Here is a 24372-nt window from a genome sequence, read left to right as displayed (position 1 = left end):
TCTGGTTTTTAAGGAACCAAATAATTGTGAAAATTGTAAGATTGGTCAAGAGCGTAAGAAAGAAACAAAGTAGTGCAACTTTGCTAAAACCTTTTGACCCTTAAGACAGGTATTAAAGGCTTTAGAAAATGTGTAGAGGTAGAGGTACAGCTGGAGTTGGTCATAGCATAGTAATTGAAATCTATTATGCATCCTCAAGGCCAGTTGACTTGAACATGATCATTTGCTTGTTTTCATTTATCGGAGCCCAGAGTTTTCTCATGTTAAGAGTGGTACTTCTAGTGGGGACCCCACCCCATGGGTGGAACGGAAGACATGCACTGCATCAGGCTTAGATCAGAACAAGTACCCAGCATTACTAGTTCTGCGTGTGAAAAAACATCATGTGAGAGAAATTTTACTGAGGCAGTGGATTTTCTTGGTATTGTGTGCCATTTTTAACTAGCTGTGTTCACCATGACAGACTGCAAGAGCAGTGGGTACGTGATGGGCATAGAACACAAAGCCACTGAAAACTGACATGTCTCCAATGCAGTAGCTTGGTAGAGAAAGCAGGATGAAGTTCTTAATTTCTTTCATTTCCTGGCAATTTAATATGCTCCGTTACGTAGTACCTCCTTGAATAATTACACTGAAAGTTGCACGCAGTTTTTACACCACTACTAAATATTCAGAAAAACATTCTAACTATATTTCGTGCTGAGCCCCAAAAAGCTGTCTTCAGACCAAGTCTTCCAAATGGAGGCTGATGTGTGCCATAGGCTCACTCAGTGATGCCCAAGGCTGTCTTTGCAACATCCCAGGTGAGCAGCATCTGGTTACGTTGGACAGTGGCTTGGTTTTCTCCCAATGAATGATATGGTGAGAGGCTTACTGGTTAAGAAGCTGCTACTACTCACAGCTATGTTATCTCATCTGTACAAGTGGTGAAACATGATTACTGAAATGATTACTGGGTTCTGCAGCATTTAGCGCAGAAACAACACCATTTAGAGTGTGTGACGTGCAAAGCAGGTGCTTGTTTCATCTTAGAAACATAACTAGTTTAAGGTTGATGAACTTTACATTAATGTTTTCGTTTCCATGTAAATTCAAAATTTAGTCATAATCTTGGTGGTAAATGCCTTGTGCGGTACAAATCACAGTAACCAAACTGACTTTCTGAAGTCACTATTATATAGATAAAAACTGTTGCCTGGCCATGTTGCTGTACTTGTAGCCCTTTATCAATCAATATTACAGATAACAAATATGGAAACTGGAAACAGTAGATTTCCCCCGCCCTGTATCTTTTTCCTTTTTTCTTTTTCATCTGTCTGTACAATATCTATTTTAATTTGGGTTAGGTTTCACATATTTATGCCTTGAGATTCTGTACCCCTTAAACACAGAGACATCTATTAGTGATGATAATAAGCAGGAAAAAGGAGGAGGAATATTATCAGCATATTAAAAGAACCACAATTTTGAATGCTTCCTTAAGAGTTCCATATATGTACCAAAGAGAATGGAAAATGATAGAACCCCATGGGTTTTCATTTGTCAGTGCTATTGGCTTTGTAGAGCAATCCCAACAGATGGTGTGGGGCAACTGTTGAAAATAAAAAGCAATTCAGAAGGAGCTATGAAGGGGGGGGGGGAGGGGGGGGGTGGCGGCACACTTTTCTGGAGAAGATAAACCCTGTTGCATGTTTGGGTGATCTTTCCATCAGTTGTGCAGAAGTAGCTTGAATAACCATGGAAATCTTATTTCAGTATATAATGAAAAAAAAAAAAAACAACAACAAAAAAAAAAACAACAAAAAAAAACAAACAACAAAAAAAAAAAAAAACACAAAAAAAAACCCCACACTTCTTTTGCTGGGATTGCTCTCCAGCAAAGGAGACTCCTTTCTGCGTGCATGTGGGATGACACATTCATATTGTAAGAAATCTACAGATTGACTCTGTCAGGGGTGTGGACTATTTTTTTTTCCTGATAGATACACTTTTTGATTATAAAACTGCCATTAAAAATCACTAGAAGAATTATTTATGCAGAGTATTCTAGAAGAAATAAGTTCAGAGGAATAGAATGGAAATCAGAAATCTGAGTTGAGTTCATGCATTTTTTCAAAGATGCGTTCCTAAATGCAATTTTATAATTTGAATGATGAATGGATATTCCTTTAAGATTTTTTCACTGTGGCATCTTAAAAGCAACTGCAGTTTTCAAATTTTAATTTGATTGTTGTGTGGAAAAAAGGGGAAGCTGATTTGGACAAAAGCCCCAAACTCTTGATAATTGTTAGTTATGTGATTCATGTATTTGTATTACGGTTGTGATGTTGATACTATTCTTGTGTCTTGAAACGCACAAATGGATTCCTTCTTTAGTAATAAACATGAACAAAGTTGATGTGGTAGTGCATGAAGATCAGATTTCCGGGTAGCTAATTTTAGCTGCTTTCAGTGCAGTTTGTCAAGGTCATCTTGATTTTCCTAAGGACCTTGTAGACGAGCAAGGACTTGTTATGCTCTCGAGGCATATGGTACTTGGTATGTGCATCTTCCTGCAGGTGTGTACAACTACCAGTAGAAGTAAAAGAATCGTTCAAGGCATTGCAAATGTAAACCTTAGCTTTCTATTGTTAGACTAGTTATGGTCATAACTTAATGGTAGCTAGTGTCTGGATGAGTAGATCCACAAGTGAAAAGCATTGTTTAAAAAAAAAAAAAAGTGCTTTATATAATTATATCATGAACATGTGACTAATTCCAGGGAAAGGCATTACCAGTCCTTAAAGTATATCAAGAATGCATGCAACTCAGGAGAGATGTTTAGTCTCAAATATTCTCTGCCCACACAGAATTGGAAGTAATATTCCTCTCTCAAGAATAGTCCATACCTACTGTAAGAAAGGTGTTCTTACAGTAGAAGCAGTGTTTTACTTATGGAACAGATAAGGCAGGTTTTGGGTGGGTTTCACAGGAGATAGTAGTTTTTTTCTGTGTTAAACTTACTTTGGGGCTTCCTTTATAGTGATGTGCAAAGGATGTGAAGAAACTATTTGTAGTTGTGGTGCAAATGAAAATGAGTTGAGGCCTTTGAGGGGAAAAGACCCGGTCTGTAATTGCTGAGGACAGTGATTTGTCCTGGCTGGGGGGAAGTACTTTTAAGCCAGCAAAGGTCTTCAAATGCATGTCCTATGCAAGGCACAAGGAAATGTTGGAGAAATGCCTTTCTATGAAAAGCCAACTCAGCAGAGTACTACTAGCTATTGTGAGGACTGTTGTCACGATCCTCTCTCTCGACATTGTCTGGTAACTTGTTTGCTTTTACATTAATTAATGGAGAGATCAGTTAGATGTGTGTAGTGTACTTTCTACTCCTGCAAGACAGCATGTCAAATTCTTTTGAATGCTGCCAAGAAGATGCTCCCCTGGCTGCTGTGAGTCAGGGCATTCACAGGGAAGTCTACAGCTGTTCTCTTGGCTGTTCCACCCTTAGTATTCTTTAGGGCCAGCTCTGCCACGTGAGCAGCAGTACGGCCTATACCTGCTGCCTTTAACGGCGTTTGCAGGCGGCAGAGGCAGCCTTGAGCTTGCCATGGTTGCTGCCAGGCTCCCTGCTGCCCACAGGGTCGCGGGGAGCAGTTGGGGCGCAGCGGGGAGCTGGCGGGAGGCACGTTCCCTGCGCTCGGCTGCTGCCTGGCAAAGCTATTAGCAGCAGCACGTACCCTGGAGCTCGCTCTGTGCAGGCTCAAGGCCACATTGCCTTGGTTTACGTTCAGTTACATTCGGATGATTGTCTTTGCAACAGTGAAAAGTAAAAACTTGTTTTTCAAAATAAAACCTTCAGTTCTCAAATCTGTGGCTGCCTCGGGGTTTTCCTTACCACCTTCTCCTATACGTTTGTCAGTTAAGACTTTCTATCCTAATGCTGATAGACGGAATAGGTTTGTAAGCCATTGGTGAAAGGATATGCTGCTCCTTTAGGATGTCTGATCTGCGTCCATTCTCAGTAAGGGGGAGGGGGATTTTTGGCTTGGCAATAGGCTTTGTCCTTTTTATTGTAGATGCTGTGTAGCTTTTGAAATTGTTTTCAGTGTGCATGATGATTTGGAACTGCTCAATTACTTTATAGCCCTACATTTTTTGGAAGCATTAAATGATTATCAAAATAAAAGACCTCTGCTGAATTAGATGATTTTTCCTGCTTTGGTTGCTAAGTACACCCAGATATTGTCCTCTGTAGTGCACGAGTGTTTCTAGTTCTTCTAATCTCAAGACACTTGTGTTGCTTTCCAGTTTTGTTTTTCATGACAATGGTGACTTCCTTGATGAAGGCTTCATTACAGCTTTATTTAGCTTGGAATAGATCGCTGGTGCCTTCCTGCATCTTCATGAATGTCATTTCCATATGGTTAGAAATGTCATAGCAGAATTCAAAAAATATGGTCTTGGTTTTCTAACAAATAACTCGCTGTTTGTGCAGTGCAGGAGACATAAACAATAATATAGTGCAAGAAGCAGAGGGTCAGCCTGAAGAACTAAAATGTAGAGTAGCCTTGTCCAGCACACACAGTTCTGCAGTAAGAAAGTAGTAAAAGCTGCTGAGGAATAACTTGGGAGGCAGCTTTGAGCTCAGCGTAAGAAACTCTGGTTTAAAGAAATAAAAAAAATATAGCAAAATGATTGCGAATGAATGATGAAAAAGCCATCGTCTGTATTGCCCATTTAATTATTAGGCAGTTCTGGTTTGTTTGTTTCTGGCCCAGGAATATTCAAGAACATACTGATTGCTTTTAAAAATCCTCTAACTGTACTGGTTTTAGTATCATTTGGCTTAGAGCTGAAATTATACCAAGAATACATTAGGAATATTTTTTGTGTAGCTGATCTCAAAATGTGAAACAGTACATTATTTAGCATTTTTGCTAAGTTATGAAATAGTAACCCTAAAAGATAAATCACTTCAATTTGTTCTAGATACTGTAAATATAATGTTGGATGCATCTTGGCTAGAGTTCTTGAATGTAAAATTAAGATTTAGTAATTGTTCTTGTGATTAAGCTGTATATTTACAGAAATACCTCTGAATTGAAGTGGTATTGTTAAGAAAAGAGTCCATTTAATATATTGGTACCACTAGTGTTTTCAATGGACAATGAACTTCATTTTGAAATTAATGTTAAACAGAAGTGCAGTTCTCATTAAGTGTAAGGCCTGATCTTAACAATCTCAAAATCCTTGCAATATTTCAAATTTTCTATGGAAAACCACATGTGCATCACAGAATGGACGTTTAAATATATGTTAAGCACAACAGAAATCAAATCCTTGTCTGTATTCTCAGAAGCCCCTTAAAGAAGAATGAAGGGTATTGCTAGGATCGAGCTGTGCTGTCAGAAACTTCTTGGCTTCTTTAATAATCTTTCAAAAAACTCGATCATATCATCTTTTCGGTTTTATTTGATGTGTTGACAAAACGTATTTAAAAACTCGTCTGATCTCTTCAAATAGCACTTTAAACCCGCCTTGGAGGAAGCGGCGTTCCGGGAGCAGGCGGGCAGCGGAGCCGCCGCGGCTCCGGGCGGGGGGCGCGGGGGTGAGGTCGGGTTAAGGACTTCTTCCACTTTCTGTAGGAAGCGGGGACGCCTGTAAGCAAGTGCTTCTACAATCGCGGTTGCTATCTTATAGTAAGCGTTCAATCTTAAAATATAATCAGAGAGAGAAACGGAGGGAGCAAAACACGTTTGGGGCCACGGGTTCGGGTTTAGTCAGAGCCCCCCCCCCCCCCCCCCCCCCCCTCCCCGGGGCCGACCCCCGGCCCCGTTTGACGAGAGGAGCTGGGAAGAAGTGCAGGCTGAGACAGAAAGCCGCGCAGTTCCCACGATTTTCCGTCCGATCGAGGAGACCGTGGCGGCAGCAGTGCGGGCGGTGGGACAGGAAGAGTTAATGCCCGTACCCCGTGCAGGGAAGAGCGGTCCGTTGGGGGTTAAACTGCAGAGTCTAATGGAATAATAACGGGTAGCACCATCTGCTGGCCTACTTCCGCAGAAGGAGTCAGTATTTTTAACGACATCTCTAATATTCATGCTGATGCATTTTGATGCTTTGTGCATTCATTTCTCGCCGTGCTTTGTTGGGATCCGGCGGTCGGCGTCCCGCCGTTGGCCGCGCCGGGCGCCGGGGGGGCGGCGGGCGGCCCCCGCCACACCTGAGCGGGGCAGCCGCGGCCGTGGGCTTGCGAGGGGGGGAGATGGGGCTGAGGCACAATGTCTGCTTGCGGAGGGTTGTGCATATCTTGGCTGCGGCTCGCTAAATAGGCCATTTAGCAATCTTCTTTCAATGCTTTTCTCTTGAGCACTGCCTGGGGTGCTGAAAAAGCAGAGGGCAAGCCTTTGTCTGACGCCAAAAATGTCTTCAGTGAAGAGGCCAAGAGGAAGGGTAAGTGAAAGCCTGAATGAGTGGGAGGAGGAGGGGTTCGTTGGGCTAAAAGGCTAATGGGATTGAATAACCTTCCTTATTACTGGCTGCTGCTGCGGGAGCCGTGCTGCATCGCCATCTTGAGCTTGTTGCTGTTTTCTCGGGTCTTGGTTATTTGTTAGAGCCTGTAGGCCTTAAGGTGGCATTTTAGAGAGGGATCCCCAGCCCTGCCGCCTTCCCGGTGCTGCAGCGCTGCCGCTCAGCCCCTGAGGAGGCACGGAGAGCAAACGAACCCAGGGGAGTGCATTGGATTTGGGCAGAAAATGTGTTTGGAAATTCCTGGTGGCTTTTCTTCGTGCTGTAGGCAGAGGCGCATTTACGGGTGAGAACGCAACATAACTGTTATCTGCTGGGGTTTTTGTCTGTTTGAATAGGAAATTCTTTCCATTCCTCAAAGGGGAAGGGGGGAGGGGAGGAAAGCAAAAACATGTCTTCTAGCCTGTTTAAAGAGAGGCTGATAATCTGAATATTGCATTCGTAGTGTAAGCAATTCTGCGTCAATGAAACGGTGATTCAAAACCCGAAAATAAAAACAAGTTACGTTTTCCAGCGAAGGCACCGACCTTATTTTGTTCTAAATAAAAGAAAAAACGGTTTTCTGATATCTTTATTAATCGAGAGGTGTGGAATTTTAGTTTTGGTTTTACCTTTCGACTGTTTTTTCATCTTGTTTTTGTTTGAGCATCTGTTCTGTTTAGCACGAAGTTAGTCTTGTAGAGCTTTCATCGGCTTCAAGGTAACTGTGGTCCTGGTCTCTTACCAAAGGTGAAATACCGATGCTGTTACCTTGGGTAGTCCTTTGCTTTCTCAGATTTTATGAGAATAACATACATCAGAGATGTCGGAGGTGTGTGTCAAATGTATGGGAATGCTGGAAAGGATAAGTATCGGTGCCTCTTAACTTCAGAGGTGGCGAGAAGGCTGAGAGAATTTTACAAAGATATTTTGGTTTTACTTACATTCAATAAATGGATTGGTTGTTTAAAACCCACAATTGATGTAGTTATTCTGAAACCCATGCTATTCTGTGGCATAAACAGAATTCCTTCTTTTTTCTGTCTGCATGAGTCCTTGTCAGTTGAATTTTTTTTTAAATGCATATCCAGATCAAAAACATTGCACCTCTTCCTTTCAAGAAATGTTTATAGTCTTAAAATAAGGTGATTTTATTTACTTTTTGTCTCTTGCTACAGCCTCCTTCGTCCAAGAAGACTGATGGCTCAGGATCATATACTAAGTTGCAGAATACCCAGGTGAGAGCAATGTCTGAAAAGAAGCAGAAGAAAAAAACAGACTCAGAAAGTAAACAAGAGAAGGCAAATCGCATAATATCTGAAGCGATTGCAAAAGCAAAAGAGAGAGGAGAGAGAAACATTCCACGAGTAATGAGTCCTGAAAACTTCCCCAGTGTTTCAACTGAAGGAAAGGAGGAAAAGAAGGTTAGAAAAGTTAAATCCAAACCGAAGGACAAGGAGAGCAAAAAAACGAAAACTGGTTCCTCATCCAAAACTAAAGAGAAAACAAAAATTGGGTAAGTAGATTAAAATGTCTTCTTACTTCTCTTCAGACTGTAAATCCTTGATTAAACTCAAAACTGCTTACTGATAATAAAATATTCTCCTCCACTGCCTACACAGAATTCTTCCTGATTAAGTCCATGTGTGGACTCTCATTCAGGAACAAGAGTGCTCTGTTTTCTCTTTAGATAAAATCAGTGTAGGATTGTCCTTTTGAAAGGAATTATTTTAAGTTCATATCCTAAAATAGTCTGTACTTGCTTTAAAGCACAGACGAGACCAAAGTAGCTTTCATCTGGTGGTGTAGTCAGTTCTGACTCCAAGTTAAGTTTATCTGATGCTATAAATACTGTCTTTATCAGTTTTGGCGTGTATCTTCAATACAGCGTGCGTGATAAACTGCATAGGGAGAAACTGGAAGCTTACTGAACTTGTTAGCGAGTGAATATTCTTACGGGTACACATGTACCAAAAGTAAAGTGCATGTTCGAATATTTGGATTCTAAGCATTTAGTAATCTCCAGTCATACCAAATTAATCTGCCCTCTTAATTTCAGGCTCAGCTGGGTCAAGCTGAGTGGATACCTTGGGGTAAAGAGCTTTCAAAAGACACTTTATGTTAGAACACTCCAAGGGATTCAGTAGGTGGCTCTTCTGACTAGAGCTAACCTTGTTCTCCTGTATGCTTCTAAAGGAAAGTGTGTTATTTCCAACGTTAACTATGTCAGTCAGGACTTGAAATGGAAATCTTAGCTACAGTCTGATCTTTATTTTTAAAATCCATGCTCTTTTTGTGGTAACCGAAATATTAGCTGGCATATCTTTCCAAATTTAAATGTCTTATATACATATGTATGTTCTCATGTATATGGAGCAGAAGTGAATGTGCTTTTTTTTTAATCAGCTGATTTCTCTGCATTTTCTGGATTTGTTTTTTTGTTTTTGTTTTTGTTTTTTTTGGGGGGGGGGGCGGGTTTCCCCTAGAGATTGGTGCTTTTCTCACATGTTTAAAGTAAACAACTTCCTTGAGAAGTTATCCTGTGGTATAAAGGTTACTGCTCTAAACTCAGTCCTTAACGTGAACTTTCATGGTCTTGATTTCACTTCTGGTTATGTGTTGGCATACAAATGTGGCTCATAACACTCCTTGGCGCGCTGTATGGTGCTTCCTTATCTTTTTTTTTTTCCTCCATCTTGTTTAAAGTGGGATTTTGGAAATGTGCTTCCAAAGCAGATTTCAATTTCATGTTTCTGAACTTACTTATGTTCTCTAACAGACATTTTGTGGGTCTGTCTAATCAGAAAACGTACACACTGTTGTTCAGCTGGTGTCCGTTTCCTGAATTTTCATGTGAATTGCTCTTAGTGTGCTTTTTTATCCATTCCTTGGGATAATTAACAAAACCTGCCAAAATATCGCCCTTCGTTATACTACATAGTTCTCATATTTTCACTGGTTTTAATCAGAAAAGTAAAATGAACTGTTACCTTCGATTTATACTTCCGTATTCAGTTTTCTGTCTTCATGAAATGCTTAGCTGTACATATCAGTTAGGATCAGTTTTCAGAATTTCATGTGAAAGTGTCAGTTGAGAAATAGATATTTCTCAAACTGTGTTTTTAACTATAATATTTGTGCTTGATCCAAAGTACACTGAAGCTAGTAGAGAGAGTCCCATTTAATTAAGTATGGCCAACTTTTAATAATTTTGCGTTGAGCTGTGAAGGTCTCATTATTTACCAGTTTAATCAACTAATGCACCAGTAGCACTCTGACTTGATAGTGCTGCCATATACTGCTTTAACTATATGGGCCACATACCTAAAGGTTTACCAGTAAGTTCCTGTTAAAGAGCAGTCAGGAGACTATTCTAGAGCCACGTATGAACATACTTTACAGATTTTCTACATATTTTGACAGACAGCTGTGAATCAAATGCATACTGTCTTCCACATACTTTTTGTATCTAAACAGCTTCATGTGTTGTTATATTGTTATCACTATTTTACATTATTTATATAAATACATTAAATATTAACTGTTTAGCAAAGAATATACTACTGTGATGTTGAAGAGCAATAATTGCAACAAGGCCTCGGTTGTTTTTTTTATAAAGGAATAATCTTACCAGACTGTTTTCTTTGCTAATATAACTATTGATCTTATGTAAGAGGTGTATTTACTATTGAATGGCTATGCTTATCTTTTCAAAGCTGCTTTAAAAAATTGCGTGACATAAAATTTATTTAGAGAAAAATAAATCCAGTAACTAGTAAGGGTTTTAGAAGCATAAACAACTCTTTTAAAGGTTTCTTCCTAGCTTACATTATTAAGAAAATACTTCCTGATGAATCTACGCATGTCCTGGACATTATTATGTCAAAATAGGATTGGGGTTTTAAATGTGTTGCTGCATCGGTTTTCTCATTTATCTTAAAATAACTCAAGCTCTGACTGAATCTTGGGAGAAAATTTTACCATGCTACAATAATAGCTTTAGATGACAAGTGCTTTATTGGGCAGGGAGGGGAAGGGAGGACCTCAATTCTATGAGAACTTTTGCTTTTCTCTTGGAAATAGGATTTTTGAGATCTGTTTAAAATTGGAAGAGGAAAAATTAGTTTTCCCTTTTTTTTTTTTTTTTTTTTTTTTTAACTCGGTAAAGAGAAAAATAGCAAAGACTTTGCTTGCATTTATGCAGGAAAGAAAACCCAGAGGCAGTAAAAAGTCTCCTCATGATTAACAGGATAAACAATTTCCAACTGTTCTAAACTTATCGACTGTACTTCTTCTACAAGCAATAAAATCATGAGTGAAAACTTACAGCCAATAAAGGTCTACAGTAAAAAAAACAAGCAAAGTATACGCCTTCAGTAATAGTGGAGAATTTGTATGGGTGCATCCCTTTCATTTCTAGAAGGAGTTCCGCTATTTGTCCATCTCAGATGAAAATCTTTCTTTTTATTCAGTGTTTTCTATAGCAAATGCATTTAACTTACAGTAACTGTTAAATATGCTGATTCAGTTTGGATTGTGAGAGCAAGATGGGTGCTTGGGTGGTGGTGCAGAGTTATGTGTGTTTGAGAAGATCTGAAATCACATGCGTTCTTCAGGTGAATCCTGTTTGATTTGCAGGCTAGCATAGAGCTGAAAGAGCAGAAAGTACTAACAAATATATTGAATATTTTTTTTTTTTTTTGAGCAGTGCTTGAAGAATGGTTTTAATCTGATCTTTCACATCTCTGCTAGCACCAAACACAGCCTATCCAATATGAGCACAACTGTACCTTTTCTAGTCCAGCGCTCAAACAGCAAACTCATATTTAGCTTGTGATCAAAAACTTGGCTGTAATCGTACAAGGGCCCTGTCTGTGTAGCACGTCCCGTATTGCTCTTGAGGAGGATTTACAGTTAGACAGTTGTCCATCTGTCAAAATGATACACTCTGCGTTGCTGAACTGCTAGAGCTGGAATGCTAGTTGTTGAACAGACCTTGCTAAAATTTTAGTCTGGTAGCCAGCAATAAAAGAAAAAATTGCTTTTGAATGTGTAACACAAGGCAGCTTTTTCTGAATTTGAGTAGCCCTCATGTAGGTTCAAGATGAGTTTTAACTACCGTGTCTTCATTTACAGGACAGGATGATTTTTGAAACAGCTTGTGTGTGTTTGGTTTTTTTTCCTTTCTAATTAAATGTAATTGGTGTGTGTTTGGGGGCTTCATGGTAACTGTTTACATTTTTCCTTAGTGATTCCTCTGAGGAGTACATGTACAGACAAAAATTACAGTGTGATTCTTTCTGGTTTATTGTCGCTAGTTACGGATTACTATCTTTTACTTTTCAGGCAGGCTGTAGTTCCTGTCTGAAGGTGGGGATTAAGTTTTTTAATCCTCTGACCTGTTGAAGTCAAAGAAATGATGCCTGTTTATTTCAGTCAAATGGTTTGGAACTGGAGTCAGTTATTAGTAAAGTTTCTGTGCCGTAATCATTGATGAAGATAAATGACTAAATTCTTTTATTACCAAGAACATTGTGTTTGACAGAAATTATTAGAAGAATGCATGTATAATATATTTAGCTCTACCAAATTAAGTAACTGTTTTGCTTTATGCGTTGATTACTGATCAAGTTAATTCTTCAAATTTAACTTACTTCACAGTTTTTCTGAGGACTGCAGAACCACTTTTCATATTCTGGCTATTTACTAAGGTGCACTTATGCTTAAGAATCTTTTAAAATCCTTAATAATTTTGCATAGAACTTGTTTCCATTTATAAGCTTTTTCTGACTGATTATAATTCTACTTCTTCCATTTAAGGTGATGCATATTTAAACTAAAAAGTCTTACTTCTTACCACTTGATATGAAGGATAGGAGACTTAGGAATTTGTGAACATTCTGTTGTTCAAAAAAGTAGATTGGCATTTAGGTTTTGTAGCTCTCAATGTATTCCCACCTACTCAAACATAAAATTAAATATCATGGCCCTGGTGAATAGCAGCAGCTCTGCATTGGTGATGTAAAGGACAATATCAGTAGAGACTACATTTTAGGTGTTTTTTTAAATCACTGCATAGTTTAAATAAATAACTCCCCCAAATCCTAAGAATTCGGTTTACAGAAGTTCGATTCGGGGTGGTAGTCCTTCAGTTCAAAAGTGTTTCCTGTTATCAGAAATGGCTGTATTGTTTCATATGCTAAAAGAACAATGGTGGCATTTTTTATTAACCCTTACGTTACATAGTGATGAATCCAGTGAGTCCTGGGTGATCCTGTATGCTACTCAAATGAGTAAATGTCCTTGTTGCCTTGAAGTAGGTCTCACATGTACTGTTTACAAGGCAGAGCATTTTATGACCCAAGATCCTGGCAGAAAATCTTCATATGATTGCTTGTTAATACGCTACTGTTAAGATAGTTTGAGACCTTGGTAAATGCAGTTAGCAACAGGAGACATGGGAAAGGGGGTGGAAAGGAAGTGATTTGCCTGTTGCACTGATCTTGTATCATTTAAGTTTAAATGCATGGAACTTGAGGTGAATTGTCTGATGGCAGACATTGTGAGTTGTGTTTTTGTGTTTCGTGTAATTCAGGCAAAAATTGTCTAATAGAGCAGTGCTCAAAGGGGAGGGATGTTTGCTGAATCTTGTAGTTCTGTTGATCATAAACTTCTTCTGTTATGATTAGAAATGGCACAGAAATGGAAAATTTGATCAGCCTTCTGGGATGTCTTTGCATGCACTCAACTGTGACTCTTTGGTGAAGTTTTCTGTGCTCCCAGATTCGAGTTTTGATGCATGAGTTGGGTCTGAGATGCATAATCTTAAGTTTCTATTGGAAAATACGTGAATGTAAAACGGTGTGGTGGTCTTGAATAAATAACTAACCACTTGTTTGTTCTCTTACATTATTATTCCCATGTTGTTTGAGTTTGAAATGGCTGTTGGTCCCAATAAGACTCCAGGAGTCTGTTAAAAATCTGTGCACAATCCGCAAGTTACTAATTTGAATTATGACTGGAGGAGGAGACAGTGGCTAATATTAGTGTGTTAGTATTATTTATTATAAATACGCTAAAGGAATAAGAGCAGCTGGTTTTCTAACACCAATTTAACTCTCATTCCAAGAGGATATGCTTTCTTGTCAGGGAAATATCTGCTTTGTACTTTGCTAATAGATAAGATTCTTAGTTAAGTAAAATACTAAATACTGTTATTAACATAGGGGTTTTATTGCTAGTAATATAACAAAGTACTTTGACTACATATTAAAATACGTGGAAGGTGGCTTTGGACAATAATAATTAGTTACTTGGTGTTTCTCTGTTTGCGGAAAATTGAAGTAAAATGATGTATTAAAGGCATGCATTGAAGGCCAGCTGTACTTATTGTTATTTACATGCTTAGTAACATATTTGCTGTTTTCTTTCCTTTTTAAAATACTTCCTCACATTCAGTGTTTGGAAGGCTTGGTAAACTGTTCTTTATAATTTTAAAGCTGTTCAGAGTGCTCACAACTCTTCCGTCTCATTCTCTGCTATCAAACAGAAGGGGAATGGAGCAGATTCTTAGTGGTTCTTAATTTATAAGGAAGAAGTTGCAGTGTTCTTTAAACAGTAGTTCCTGCTGCTTTTGCTGACACTTCAAGTTTTTTAGTTTTATAGATCTAAACCACATTAGGAGTCTTGGGCTAAGCATCAGATGTAATAATGGCTCATGAGATGGCTTCTTTTTAAAATTATTCATTGGTTTCTCAACATCTTTACTTTTGTGGGTACAGAAGAAGGAAGTATATGGTGAAGAAATCTACACTGACTAATTGTTAAAGTATTTCTAGATGTTATATAACAAGATAGATTTTACATTTAAAAAATCAAGAGAAAGTGAAATTGGAGTGGAGTCTAGTGATATTATTTATTCTTTGTCTACAGTGTGCTGTTTCCTTTTCATAGAAACAGAATAGATAGTTTCTGTTCAGAACAGTTTGTTTCTGGTTAGAAAAAGGGATTTTAGCCAAGGATCTTTATGCTTTCATGCAGAAAATTATAAACTGGCAAGAGAACTTGATCTCTCAATGAAAAATTTTCACAGAACTGATCCAGTTTACAAGCTTCTGAAAATCGTTGTTTTCACATAGCAGATTTTTTTAGAAGTTTTTGGCCAAAATATGAGCAGATTGCATTTTTACTAATAGAAATGCGTGACTTCAGCACCATGCTGTCGTTCAGCAACTCTTGATAGCAAGGAGCATTGTGGTTCTGGGCACTGGATCAGGAAGAAGTGAAGCTGTGCGTTTATCCCTCTCATTGGCACCATATCTTTATAGAGGAGGAAACATTCTGATCTGCAACCTGCAGAGAAAATGCTAAGAAAATTTCAGGGAGGTGCTTGTTAAGAGAAGTACTGGGGGTAGGGAATAAAAGATCAAGATAAGACACAAAAGCTGACAGAGAAATGGAATATTATGTGTAAGACTTCAGGGGCAAAGCAAGGGATCAACACAAGGGAGGACTACAACTACATAGAAGGAGAGGAAAAAGTGTGCAAGCAAAGCTGTAGCTAGAGCAGTCTAATCTCAAAGTAAGACCATGTTCTAAAACAACGTCCTTAACATACTCTGCTATTCAGTGGATACCACTGCAACCCATACTAAAGTAGTCATGACCTTTCTTAATATTGTTTTTCTTGAATCCAAAAGGAGCCTGAGCCTAAAATATCAAGCAGCAGTGCATGAAATGAGGATGAACTATGGTTGCGCGGATACAAATGCTTAACCTAGCAACATGCATTTATGAAGCATTTTAATCTAGCATTTCACAAATGGTGAAAATGTGGAATAGGTTGCCCAGGGAGGTGTCAGCCTTGGACATAAGCAGAACTTGACTGGATTAAGCAACATAGAAGAACTCTGAAGTTGGCTTTGAGTAGGGACCAGATGTCCTCCAGAACTCCCTTCCAGCTTGACTTCTATCTCAACACTTATTTGATGAAATGTATAGTTACCCTTTTTCTTCGTTGTTAGTAGTCTTGTTGGTTGATTTAAAAATCAAAATGTGTATCACATACACAATCATCTCAACATGCCATACATGCATTAAGCCTTTAATGCCTATGCTCCAAATCAAAGAGGTGATATGGGATTTTATTTATTGGTCAAAAAAAAAAAAAACTTGGAAATTTTATCATGTGAGTTCATGGGATTGAATATTCTTTGTGTCCAGTTACTCCAATGAATAGATCAACAAGGGACAGGTAGAGATCAGTACAGCTTGTTGCACTTAATAACATTTAGACAAAGTTTAGAAGAGTGCATACCCAGTTGAGACCAGAGTTCCACCTAGTCTAGTATCCTCCCTCCAGGAATGTCCAGAAGCTGATGCAATGGGAAAAATTTAAGAGCAAGGAAATCATACAGGAATCTTACTAATATTTTCCGAAACTCCAAAGAAGCAAACCAGGAACTTCATGGGATATAGGTACTATTTCATGAATTTGCTGGTCTTCCAAGAAATTTTCACTCATAAGTTTATCAGGTTTCCCTTTAAATCCGTGTTAAATTATAGCATCCATAATTCCATTTAAAAACAAGCTTAGAAGTTCAATCACAGTGTGCCTTGTCTGCATCACTTTGGAATATATTAGCTAATTTGACATATTAGCTGACAAAGGCTAATGTAACACTTAAATTCTATGAAACAAAGTGGAATAAAAATGGAAGAAGTGGTTTATGGAAGTCCTTCACCAGAAAGAGTCATATTGGACAAATACTTCAGAATCCAACAGTCTTTAAAAAAAAAAAAAAAATCCTAATCAAAGATGGAGAAGTGAGGGGAAAAATCCCCAAGCTACTCTTGAGGACAGCAGGAAGGCCACTGTGTTCATTGTTGAAATTATTTCCTGCAATTATGAAACATGTTTTCTAAGTAATAATTAAACTGAGAACACCTAATGAAAAGCAGTATCTTGAGAACTAGAATTTACTTTGGAACAAGCAGATCTGTGATTATGCTTCCTGCACGTAATTTAAACATGTATTTACCAGTGCCATTCACTGCATACTAGAAGTAAAAAATAAGGGAGTGGAAAAAAAATTTTTTTTTTTTTCTTTTTAAACCTTTCCACTGAACATGCTTAGTGGTTAAATATTGAAAACCAATGAAAATGTTAATTGCTTCTTAAAATATGCCTGCAATCTTACATAAGCCATGTTGCTTTAATTTTACCTGGTGTTTTAGTAATTTAGTAGTTTAATTTTCTGTGTGGACTCTTAGTTTGGATTTAAGAGAATTAGCACATCGTTATTATTTGGACACTTTGAAAGAGAAGCAAATAAGATACAAATGTTTCAAATCTACCTTCTCATCAGTGCTTTTTCAGGTGACCAGTATATTTGATGCTACTTCAGTGTAAAATAACTCGTCGGTATAAAGACTACAGTCTTGTGTTCCATTTGTTTGGTGAAATGGCAGAAGAGGCTTGTATGCTGGAACAGTTACCCCCATTTTCTGTTACACAGATGTGATAATTAAATACTATATAAAATACGTATTTTAGAACAGCTCTTTATCTGCAATTTTATTGGATAGTTTGTCATCATTCTGTAATTATATCTCTGTAAACATTCAGAGAGGAGTATCTGGCACATTTTAAATATGAAAAAACAAATATTTTGACACCCTTTAGTTAAAAACAAATGAGATTAATTGGTATCGTTATTTACAGTGTAACCTTTAAATCGAAACAAGGAAATAATTTATGCTTTTTCATTAGACTTTAACAAATTTATTCAGCACAATGTTGGTTCTTAACATATTCGAAGGGGTTCTAAGTTTTCTTACAGATAAAACTACTGGATTTTGAATACAGTTTTTTTACTTTATTTTTTTGAAGAGCAAAAGGATTCAGGCAATTTCCTCATTTTAGCAATTGAACGACGTATTTAAACACACAAGTTTTGCATGTCAGGCAGCTTTGAATGACTTCAGATTGTTGTCCATACCTAATTTTGTAAAGTACAAATACAATATATTTCGCAGTGATCAGTTGTTTATAATAAACCATTTGCTGTTATCATCTGCAGATAGTATTTATGCTAACTTTGTATGGCGTACCATCGTCAGTCAGTTTAAATGTTGGATTTTGCATTCCTTACTCAATTATAGATTTAAAATATGTATGATAGAGATGAGTTAGCAATAGGAAGGTAACTGCTTGCCTGTAGAGAACCTAAGTAACAGTAGTAGGATGTGCTGTCTACTGTGAAGTTGTAGCTTTTTGCTTTGAGACATATTTTTCATTTTTTCAGACAGTGGTGCTTCTGGAGTTTTATCTTAAGAAGAATATGGGAGTTGCTAATGAATGTGGTGTTATTTTTAATCTTGATGTTAAGTAGGCTAATACATGGCATTCACTTAGATGTTGGGGTTTTTTCCTAACAGAAAGCTAATCATCACACTGGGTAAGAAGCAGAAAAGAAAAAACGAATCTTCAGATGAATTGTCTGATGCAAAGCAGACTCCGCAGCGGCCATTAAAAGATGAAGACTCACAGGTAAGTAGTGAGAATTTTTCCCTTTTAAATTTGTATGCGTTACTATTTCTGCAGGTTTTTTTTTCTCTCTCAGCAAAAAGTTATACTCATTCTGACACAGTCACAGTTAGTCTCTCACTGCTGTCTCTTTCTCACAGGTACAACCTTATTTTATCAACTGATTTTTCCAGTTGAAAATCAGAAAATCCTACAGGTTAGAGTCCCCTTTCTGTAATGGGACATCAGTGCCTTGCTTGTATCTGTTCCGTTTCAGTACAGAAGTCCATAGCTTTGGGGCTGTTAGGACTCATCTGTTGGGCTGGCAGTTGGACCTGATCCTTACTTTGGCTGACTTTGTAGGGAAAAGGCAGAGATTGCCTAATAGAAGGGATGTTTATCAGGGAAACTGATTCTTTGAGAACATTTAAAAGGCTTGTTTCAAACTCTACTGTTTCTGAGCTCGGGTTCTGTAGAAATGGAAAGAATTGCTTTCTTGCGGTGTTGGATCTGAAGAGAGCAATGATGGATATGCCAGTAGGCTCTAGATGCTCGTGGAATACTTCTGAAAGAAGTGCCAGATCAATAATTAATATGGTGGAGTCATTCCCTTGTAACTTTCAGCAATTTTTTTAATAGATTGCCCAGCTGATTGTTTACAAAACTTCTGTGCAAAGAAGTACCAACTGTTTGTAAGAGATTATATCCTATTTCTATGTATGTTAGTAACACAATTATAACTTTGTTGCTTTTGGGCAAACTCCGTTAAGTAGGGTTATATGCTGGAAGTGCACAGGTTTTCATCCTGTGGCAATTTGATCTACAGAGATTAAATCAATATTCAAAATGAGGTCATGCTGAGTAAAAATTAATTGCATTATTTGATGGCAGTGTCAGAAAACAATTGAGATACTAAGCTGACCTTTAGTGTTTCACAAATAATAATGCTGGGGGGAAAAAGGGATCAGTAGCCATTTCCCAGAATGACTTTTTATTAAGTGATAGCTTGTTTTAGGTAAAGGTTAACTGGAAGGGAACATGAAATTATATATTTCTCAGGGAATTTGTCTTGGTATAGAAAGTCCATTTAGTACATTGAAGGAGGTGAAGGCAACTTTGGTGGTTCTGAAGTACTTTAACTTATCAATAGTGTTCTGTAATCAGATGGGTATAAATTTGTAGGCCAACAAATATAATACAGAAGACTGAAGAATATTGCTTTCTTCTCATTGCTTTTGGGTTTTTGTATATTTGATTTTTAGCACAACAAAGGTCATCTTCAATTCTAGTGTGGATAGACAAGGTGTATCATCAAATTGCATAATCCTGGTGTGAAGGGCACAGAGGGCAGAGATGATAAGGGGTGACATGGGATAGAAAAAGATCATACTGCAGTATTTCGCAGCACTGCACTGTCTGTCTTGGAAGGAGTTTAGGGGAAGCGTAACAGGAATGACAGAAGTTGATTTACTTCATTAATTAATTCTCTCTAGTTTTTGAACATTTTAATTATTTTTATTTTCCTATTGCAAATAGTTGTCTATTTCTAAGCTGGGGAGGGCAATTTCAGGTCTGTTTGGGCTTTTTTTCTCCCTGATTTGTTTTCTATGCTTACTTTTCCAGTAAGTGTCTTCCTTAAATACACTGATTTATTTCTTGGAAAAATGTGTGGTACTACTTTCTTTTATGCCTTAGGGCATTTGTTTATGATCTTGCTTCTCAGCTCAGGGAACTACAAAGGTGTTTTCAGACAAATCAGATTATATATTAAAGCATTGGAGACTATACTACTGTTGATGTTTCATTAATCTCTTGGTACTTTAGGAATAGCTGTAGTCGGAACGATTGAAAATACCAGTTAATGTCTCATTAGGTTTTGAAAAATTCAACAAATACTTAATGAGTGAAACTTGAGCCTGGTTCTTAATCCTTCTTTTCATAATTCCTGTATTATTTTGCATTGCTCCTGTTAGCTGGCAGGTTTTTGTTTGTTTGTTTGTTTTTTTTTTGTTGTTTGTTTGTTTTTTGTTGTTTTTTTTTGTTTGTTTTTTTTTTAATTCTACTTCTGTTGGCAAAATATTGTTGATTTAACTATCATGTGACATTTTACGTTGCATTGTGTCTGTAATCTGAAGTTTCTTTTTGTGCTAACTCCTCACCCTGCACACACTTTTTATTGAAGAGTAGCTAATCTGACTGCATTACTGTGGAAGACTGAGTAGTTTCGTATATTCACTGTCCAAGCTTCTCCAGAAGAATGGTGATGCCCATTGTTTGATTTTTACTGTATGTATAGCGTTCCTACTCCACCTTACTAAAATACTTAAAATAGCTAGGTCCTTCACCAGATACCAGCCAGACCAAGGGCTGAATTTAAGTAAGGAAGAAAATTCTTGTGCTGCAATTTTACTGTTACTTAATACCCACTCTGCAGAAGCCAGTATGACCACAGGATTTGGGGGTTTGTTCTATCCGCTATTTCGTTCTTCTCCCAGCTTTATTACTACAGCGTGTTGCAACCAGCAGTGGTTTTTTGTGAACAAAAAGATGCTTTGCTATGTATCTCAATATAATTAATTTATTTTACAGATACTGTTTTACTTTGCTGATTTTATTTTTGTGACAGTCAGCTCTCTAAAGCAGGTAGCTAACATTTGAAAAGATTGCAGACTAGTTTTATTCTGCTATCGTTTATCCAATAGATTTATACATTAGTTTTACAGTTAAATACGCAGTGTCTCACATGTTGGTACTGAGGGGTGGAAAGCGTATGCAATATCCTAATAATCTGAGTATTTGAAACTGAAACAGTAAGTGAGAGGGAAGTATTTTCTTAGCGAACATCATTTCTCCAACTGCAACTTGCTGTCTTCAGATTCTTGCAGAAAAAAAAAGTGGAAGATTAGAAAGATAAACGGCGAAGTAAGCCAGATAATGCTGTTAAACAAGCTTGATCAAGGTGGAGGAGAAAAATAGATTAACTAAGCAACAGACTTTGTTAGCCAACAAATCAGACTCCATCAGCAATCTGACCAATATGATCTAATGAAAAATCTTCCTAATTTTTTTATATAGCACTACTGTTTAGTAGAAACATTTCAGCATATTTTGTATGTTGCACTCAAGATTCTTGAATTGGACAGTAACACACTGACTGTTATACTGCATTATGAAATTGCTCTTAAAAATACTGATTCTTATGGGAGATCTGTTTTATGTCAGCTTTGATCCCATACCCTGAAAATGTTGTTCCATGTTTGCTTTTGAACTCTAAAAGTATCAAATATTTATATGAAGCAGGGAAAAAAAAAAAATCAAAACCAGTGTATGGCTACTTCTGTCCCTCTGTTACTCACATGCTTCATGTTTTCTGTCATATGTTGGCCTTTGGTTTTAGATACAGCTAAAGTACTGCTCAGTGTCCCAAAACTAGGAATTCGTGTTAGAGGGAGATTTTGGTAAAACCTCTATTTTTATACTCCTGCATGCAGAAGAGAAGATCAAATCGTCAAGTTAAAAGGAAAAAATATGCTGAAGAAGGAGAAGGAAAACAATCAGAAGAAGAAGCTAAAGTTTCTGTGAAAATCAAAAAGAACTCTGCCCCTTTACCTGCTGAACAGCCTTTACAATTATTTGTGGTAAGAAAGAACTGACTTGGTCTGTAGGGGGAACTTTACATTTGTCTTAAGTAGTTCAGTGAATTAAGTTTGTAATTTGAAAGGAATATGTTACTATTACGAAGACATAGTTTATGTAATGTGACAACTTGCTAAGATCTTGAGAACTGGAAGAAATGACTTAATATTTTTTATTTTCTGTTGTAAACGTTCGTTGACTTAGCTGAAATTAAGGATAGGTGTACCTCATGTAATGTGTTATGATGGGTAGGCATATGAAAAAGCTGGATGCTAATATTACCATCACTTTCAGAAGTATAAAATTAATTGAGCCTATGGGGGATCTCGGCCTATGGAGATTTTTAAAAAGGATACTCCTCCTGTCCCCTGCCCCCCGCCTGTGTATTTACACTTCACTGTTTAACTTGTGCCAGCTCTGGTACTCAAACTTACTGTGGAGCCATTGTAAGTAAATAAAGTGGCAGGATAGAAACAGGAAAAAAAGCATTTGTGAGATGGTTGGAGGAATGCCAAAGCTGTATGGGAAGGAGAAAGTGTGTTTGGGAACAAATCAAACAAGAGCAAAGGTGGCTTTTTATTGGAAGCAACCTTTAAAGATTGGTTCTTTCTCTGTGAAACCCCAGCTTTAGTCTTGGCAGAGCTAAGTAACCCCATGTCTCTGTCACACCACAGCCATGCTGGAGTTCCCAGGGTCAGCCTTGCCTGCCTGATCCCACAGCATGTTTGTTACCTTTGTTCAGAGTAAATCTAATAGATTGAGTTTGACACATGCTGGTGTTATGTTTGTTGGTTTTGTTTTTGTTTTTTTGTTGTTGTTTTGTTTGTTTGTTTGTTTTTAATTTGTCTGCCACAGTTCTTATTTCTCTGTATCTTTGTAACAAAATTCTGGGTGCGTCCACTGCATCAGATCAACTCCCCAAGGCTTTCACAGCAAGTTTGTGTCTGGAAAAAATCAGAATCACCATTGCTTGCATGGTAGATGTGTTTGGCAAGTGAGCATTGCATCTGATGCTCTTCGAAAGTGCCAGACTTACTGTACTTTTGCACGTGTTTCTCTCTGGATATAGACCTGGATTTTAAACTTCACTCCCAGACTGTTAAATAGAATGCAACTGGTAGAGGTTAAATTTGCTTTTATTGTGGGTTTTTTAACAAGTCACTTGTGTTTGAAGGTTTTAAGCCTGATCAGTTTGAAGAGAGCGCATTTACTGCAATTTATAGTGTCATTGTTTTCCTGCATTTATAGGAAAATCCAAGTGAAGAAGATGCAGCAATTGTAGACAAAATCTTATCCTCCAGGGTAATAAAGAAAGAAGTAAGTAACGGTCATGGGATAGAGTTGCTTATTTGAAAAAGGGTTTTGTATCTATCACTTTACATTTCCCCTGAATTTCTTTTCCCAGATTTCTGCTGGGATGACAGTGGAAACCGAAGAGTTTTTTGTAAAATACAAGAACTAGTAAGTATTAAAAAATTGTTTCATTGGAGATGTTGACTGAAATTAGAAGTATCATATTCGTGTGCTGAAGTTCCGTATTCTTTGAAGATTACTTATAATCAGATTTTTTGAGTTTTTCATTACAAATTTTATCTTAAAATAGCAAAGATTCTGCATTATACTGTTATTACTAACTTTTAAAATTATCAGTATTGTCAAAACAGCACTGACCAATAAGCTGAAAGCCATTATTTCCACAAGAACAGGAATTTTAGAGGAGACTTTAAGTTCAGCAGGGGCTGCATAACTGAGGCTAATTTTAACTTTGTGCATTTAAATCAGAGTTATTTTGTGAACCTAAATTAGATTTACAGTGTCATACATTTAGGCGAGGTTGATGTAGGAGTTGGTCTTACTGTTTTAAAAAGAAAACTTGCAGTGATAAAAATGATTTTATATCAGAAGAAGGGGGAAAAAAAAACTAAGAAAAAGAACTTTTTCTGTGTTTTTCTATTTTAAATTTCATACCTATCTTCCTGTCACTAATCATTTCTTGATGTTGAAAATGCAGGAACATTTTTAATTTTACGTATTTGAGTATCAATTTCATTACTCTTGCTAATAAATGTATTTTTTTTGATACTTTGGATTCACATGTTCCTGGAGACTCTTTAGCTCTTGTTTTCTGAAAGGGTAGAGTCCGTCTTTTCATCTGATAATGAGTAATACCCAGCAATAGCTCTTCTTTATTTCTAGCATATCTTTAGAAAGCTTTGAGAATATACTAAAAAGGGGATGTGAGGAAGAAATACACATACTTCTGTCAAACCAGTCGAACTTCAGAAAGTCTCACTTGGGGTGCACTTAGATGCTATAGGTACTGCTGCTCATGTTTCTTCCTTCCTCTGCCTCTGTTACTTCTTGCTTCTCTCCCAACCCAGTCTGACATGTTCCTTTTTGCCACGGGCTCTGCGTGCTCCTCAGTGATCTTTTAATGGGCTCAGCGATACCGTTCAGCAGTACCTGTGAAGAAATGTTCACACCAAGTGCATGATAAAGTTAAATCCAATATATTAAGTACTTCATATTTCTGGGTACTTTCTGATAGAGGTGTCAGATTTTAAACTTGATTTATTTAAGCCCACTTTAAATAGGCTTGTTTCTTTTCCTAGGACACCTGAAAGAAATTTGTGATCCCTAGCGTTATATGGATCCTAGCCCAAAACCACTACCTTAACTAGGTGCTGTAAGATGATTACTTGGAGGAATAAATCTTTGATCTT

The 24372-nt window shown here is 37.4% G+C and overlaps 1 protein-coding gene across 6 annotated transcripts in view; it reads left to right on the top strand.

The window, feature by feature from the left end:
* The window catches only part of CHD9 (chromodomain helicase DNA binding protein 9), a 101437-nt gene that overhangs the window by 35593 nt on the left and 41472 nt on the right, over positions 1 to 24372 (top strand). For 4 of the 6 annotated variants that reach the window (XM_042797407.1, XM_042797408.1, XM_042797406.1 and 1 more), the window contains exons 5-9: positions 7665 to 8002; positions 17926 to 18037; positions 21505 to 21651; positions 22898 to 22966; positions 23055 to 23110. In XM_042797407.1, coding sequence (XP_042653341.1) covers positions 7665 to 8002; positions 17926 to 18037; positions 21505 to 21651; positions 22898 to 22966; positions 23055 to 23110 — 722 coding nt within the window. Of the gene's footprint in view, positions 1 to 6259; positions 6433 to 6578; positions 6794 to 7664; positions 8003 to 17925; positions 18038 to 21504; positions 21652 to 22897; positions 22967 to 23054; positions 23111 to 24372 lie in introns of those variants that run through there. The other 2 variants (XM_032997772.2, XM_032997776.2) reach the window with 2 other exon arrangements.

The sequence above is a fragment of the Tyto alba genome, unplaced genomic scaffold (genome assembly GCF_018691265.1).
Source record: "Tyto alba isolate M040663 unplaced genomic scaffold, T.alba_DEE_v4.0 Super-Scaffold_26, whole genome shotgun sequence".
Lineage (NCBI taxonomy): Eukaryota > Metazoa > Chordata > Aves > Strigiformes > Tytonidae > Tyto > Tyto alba.
This window is presented reverse-complemented; position numbering and strand designations above follow the sequence as displayed.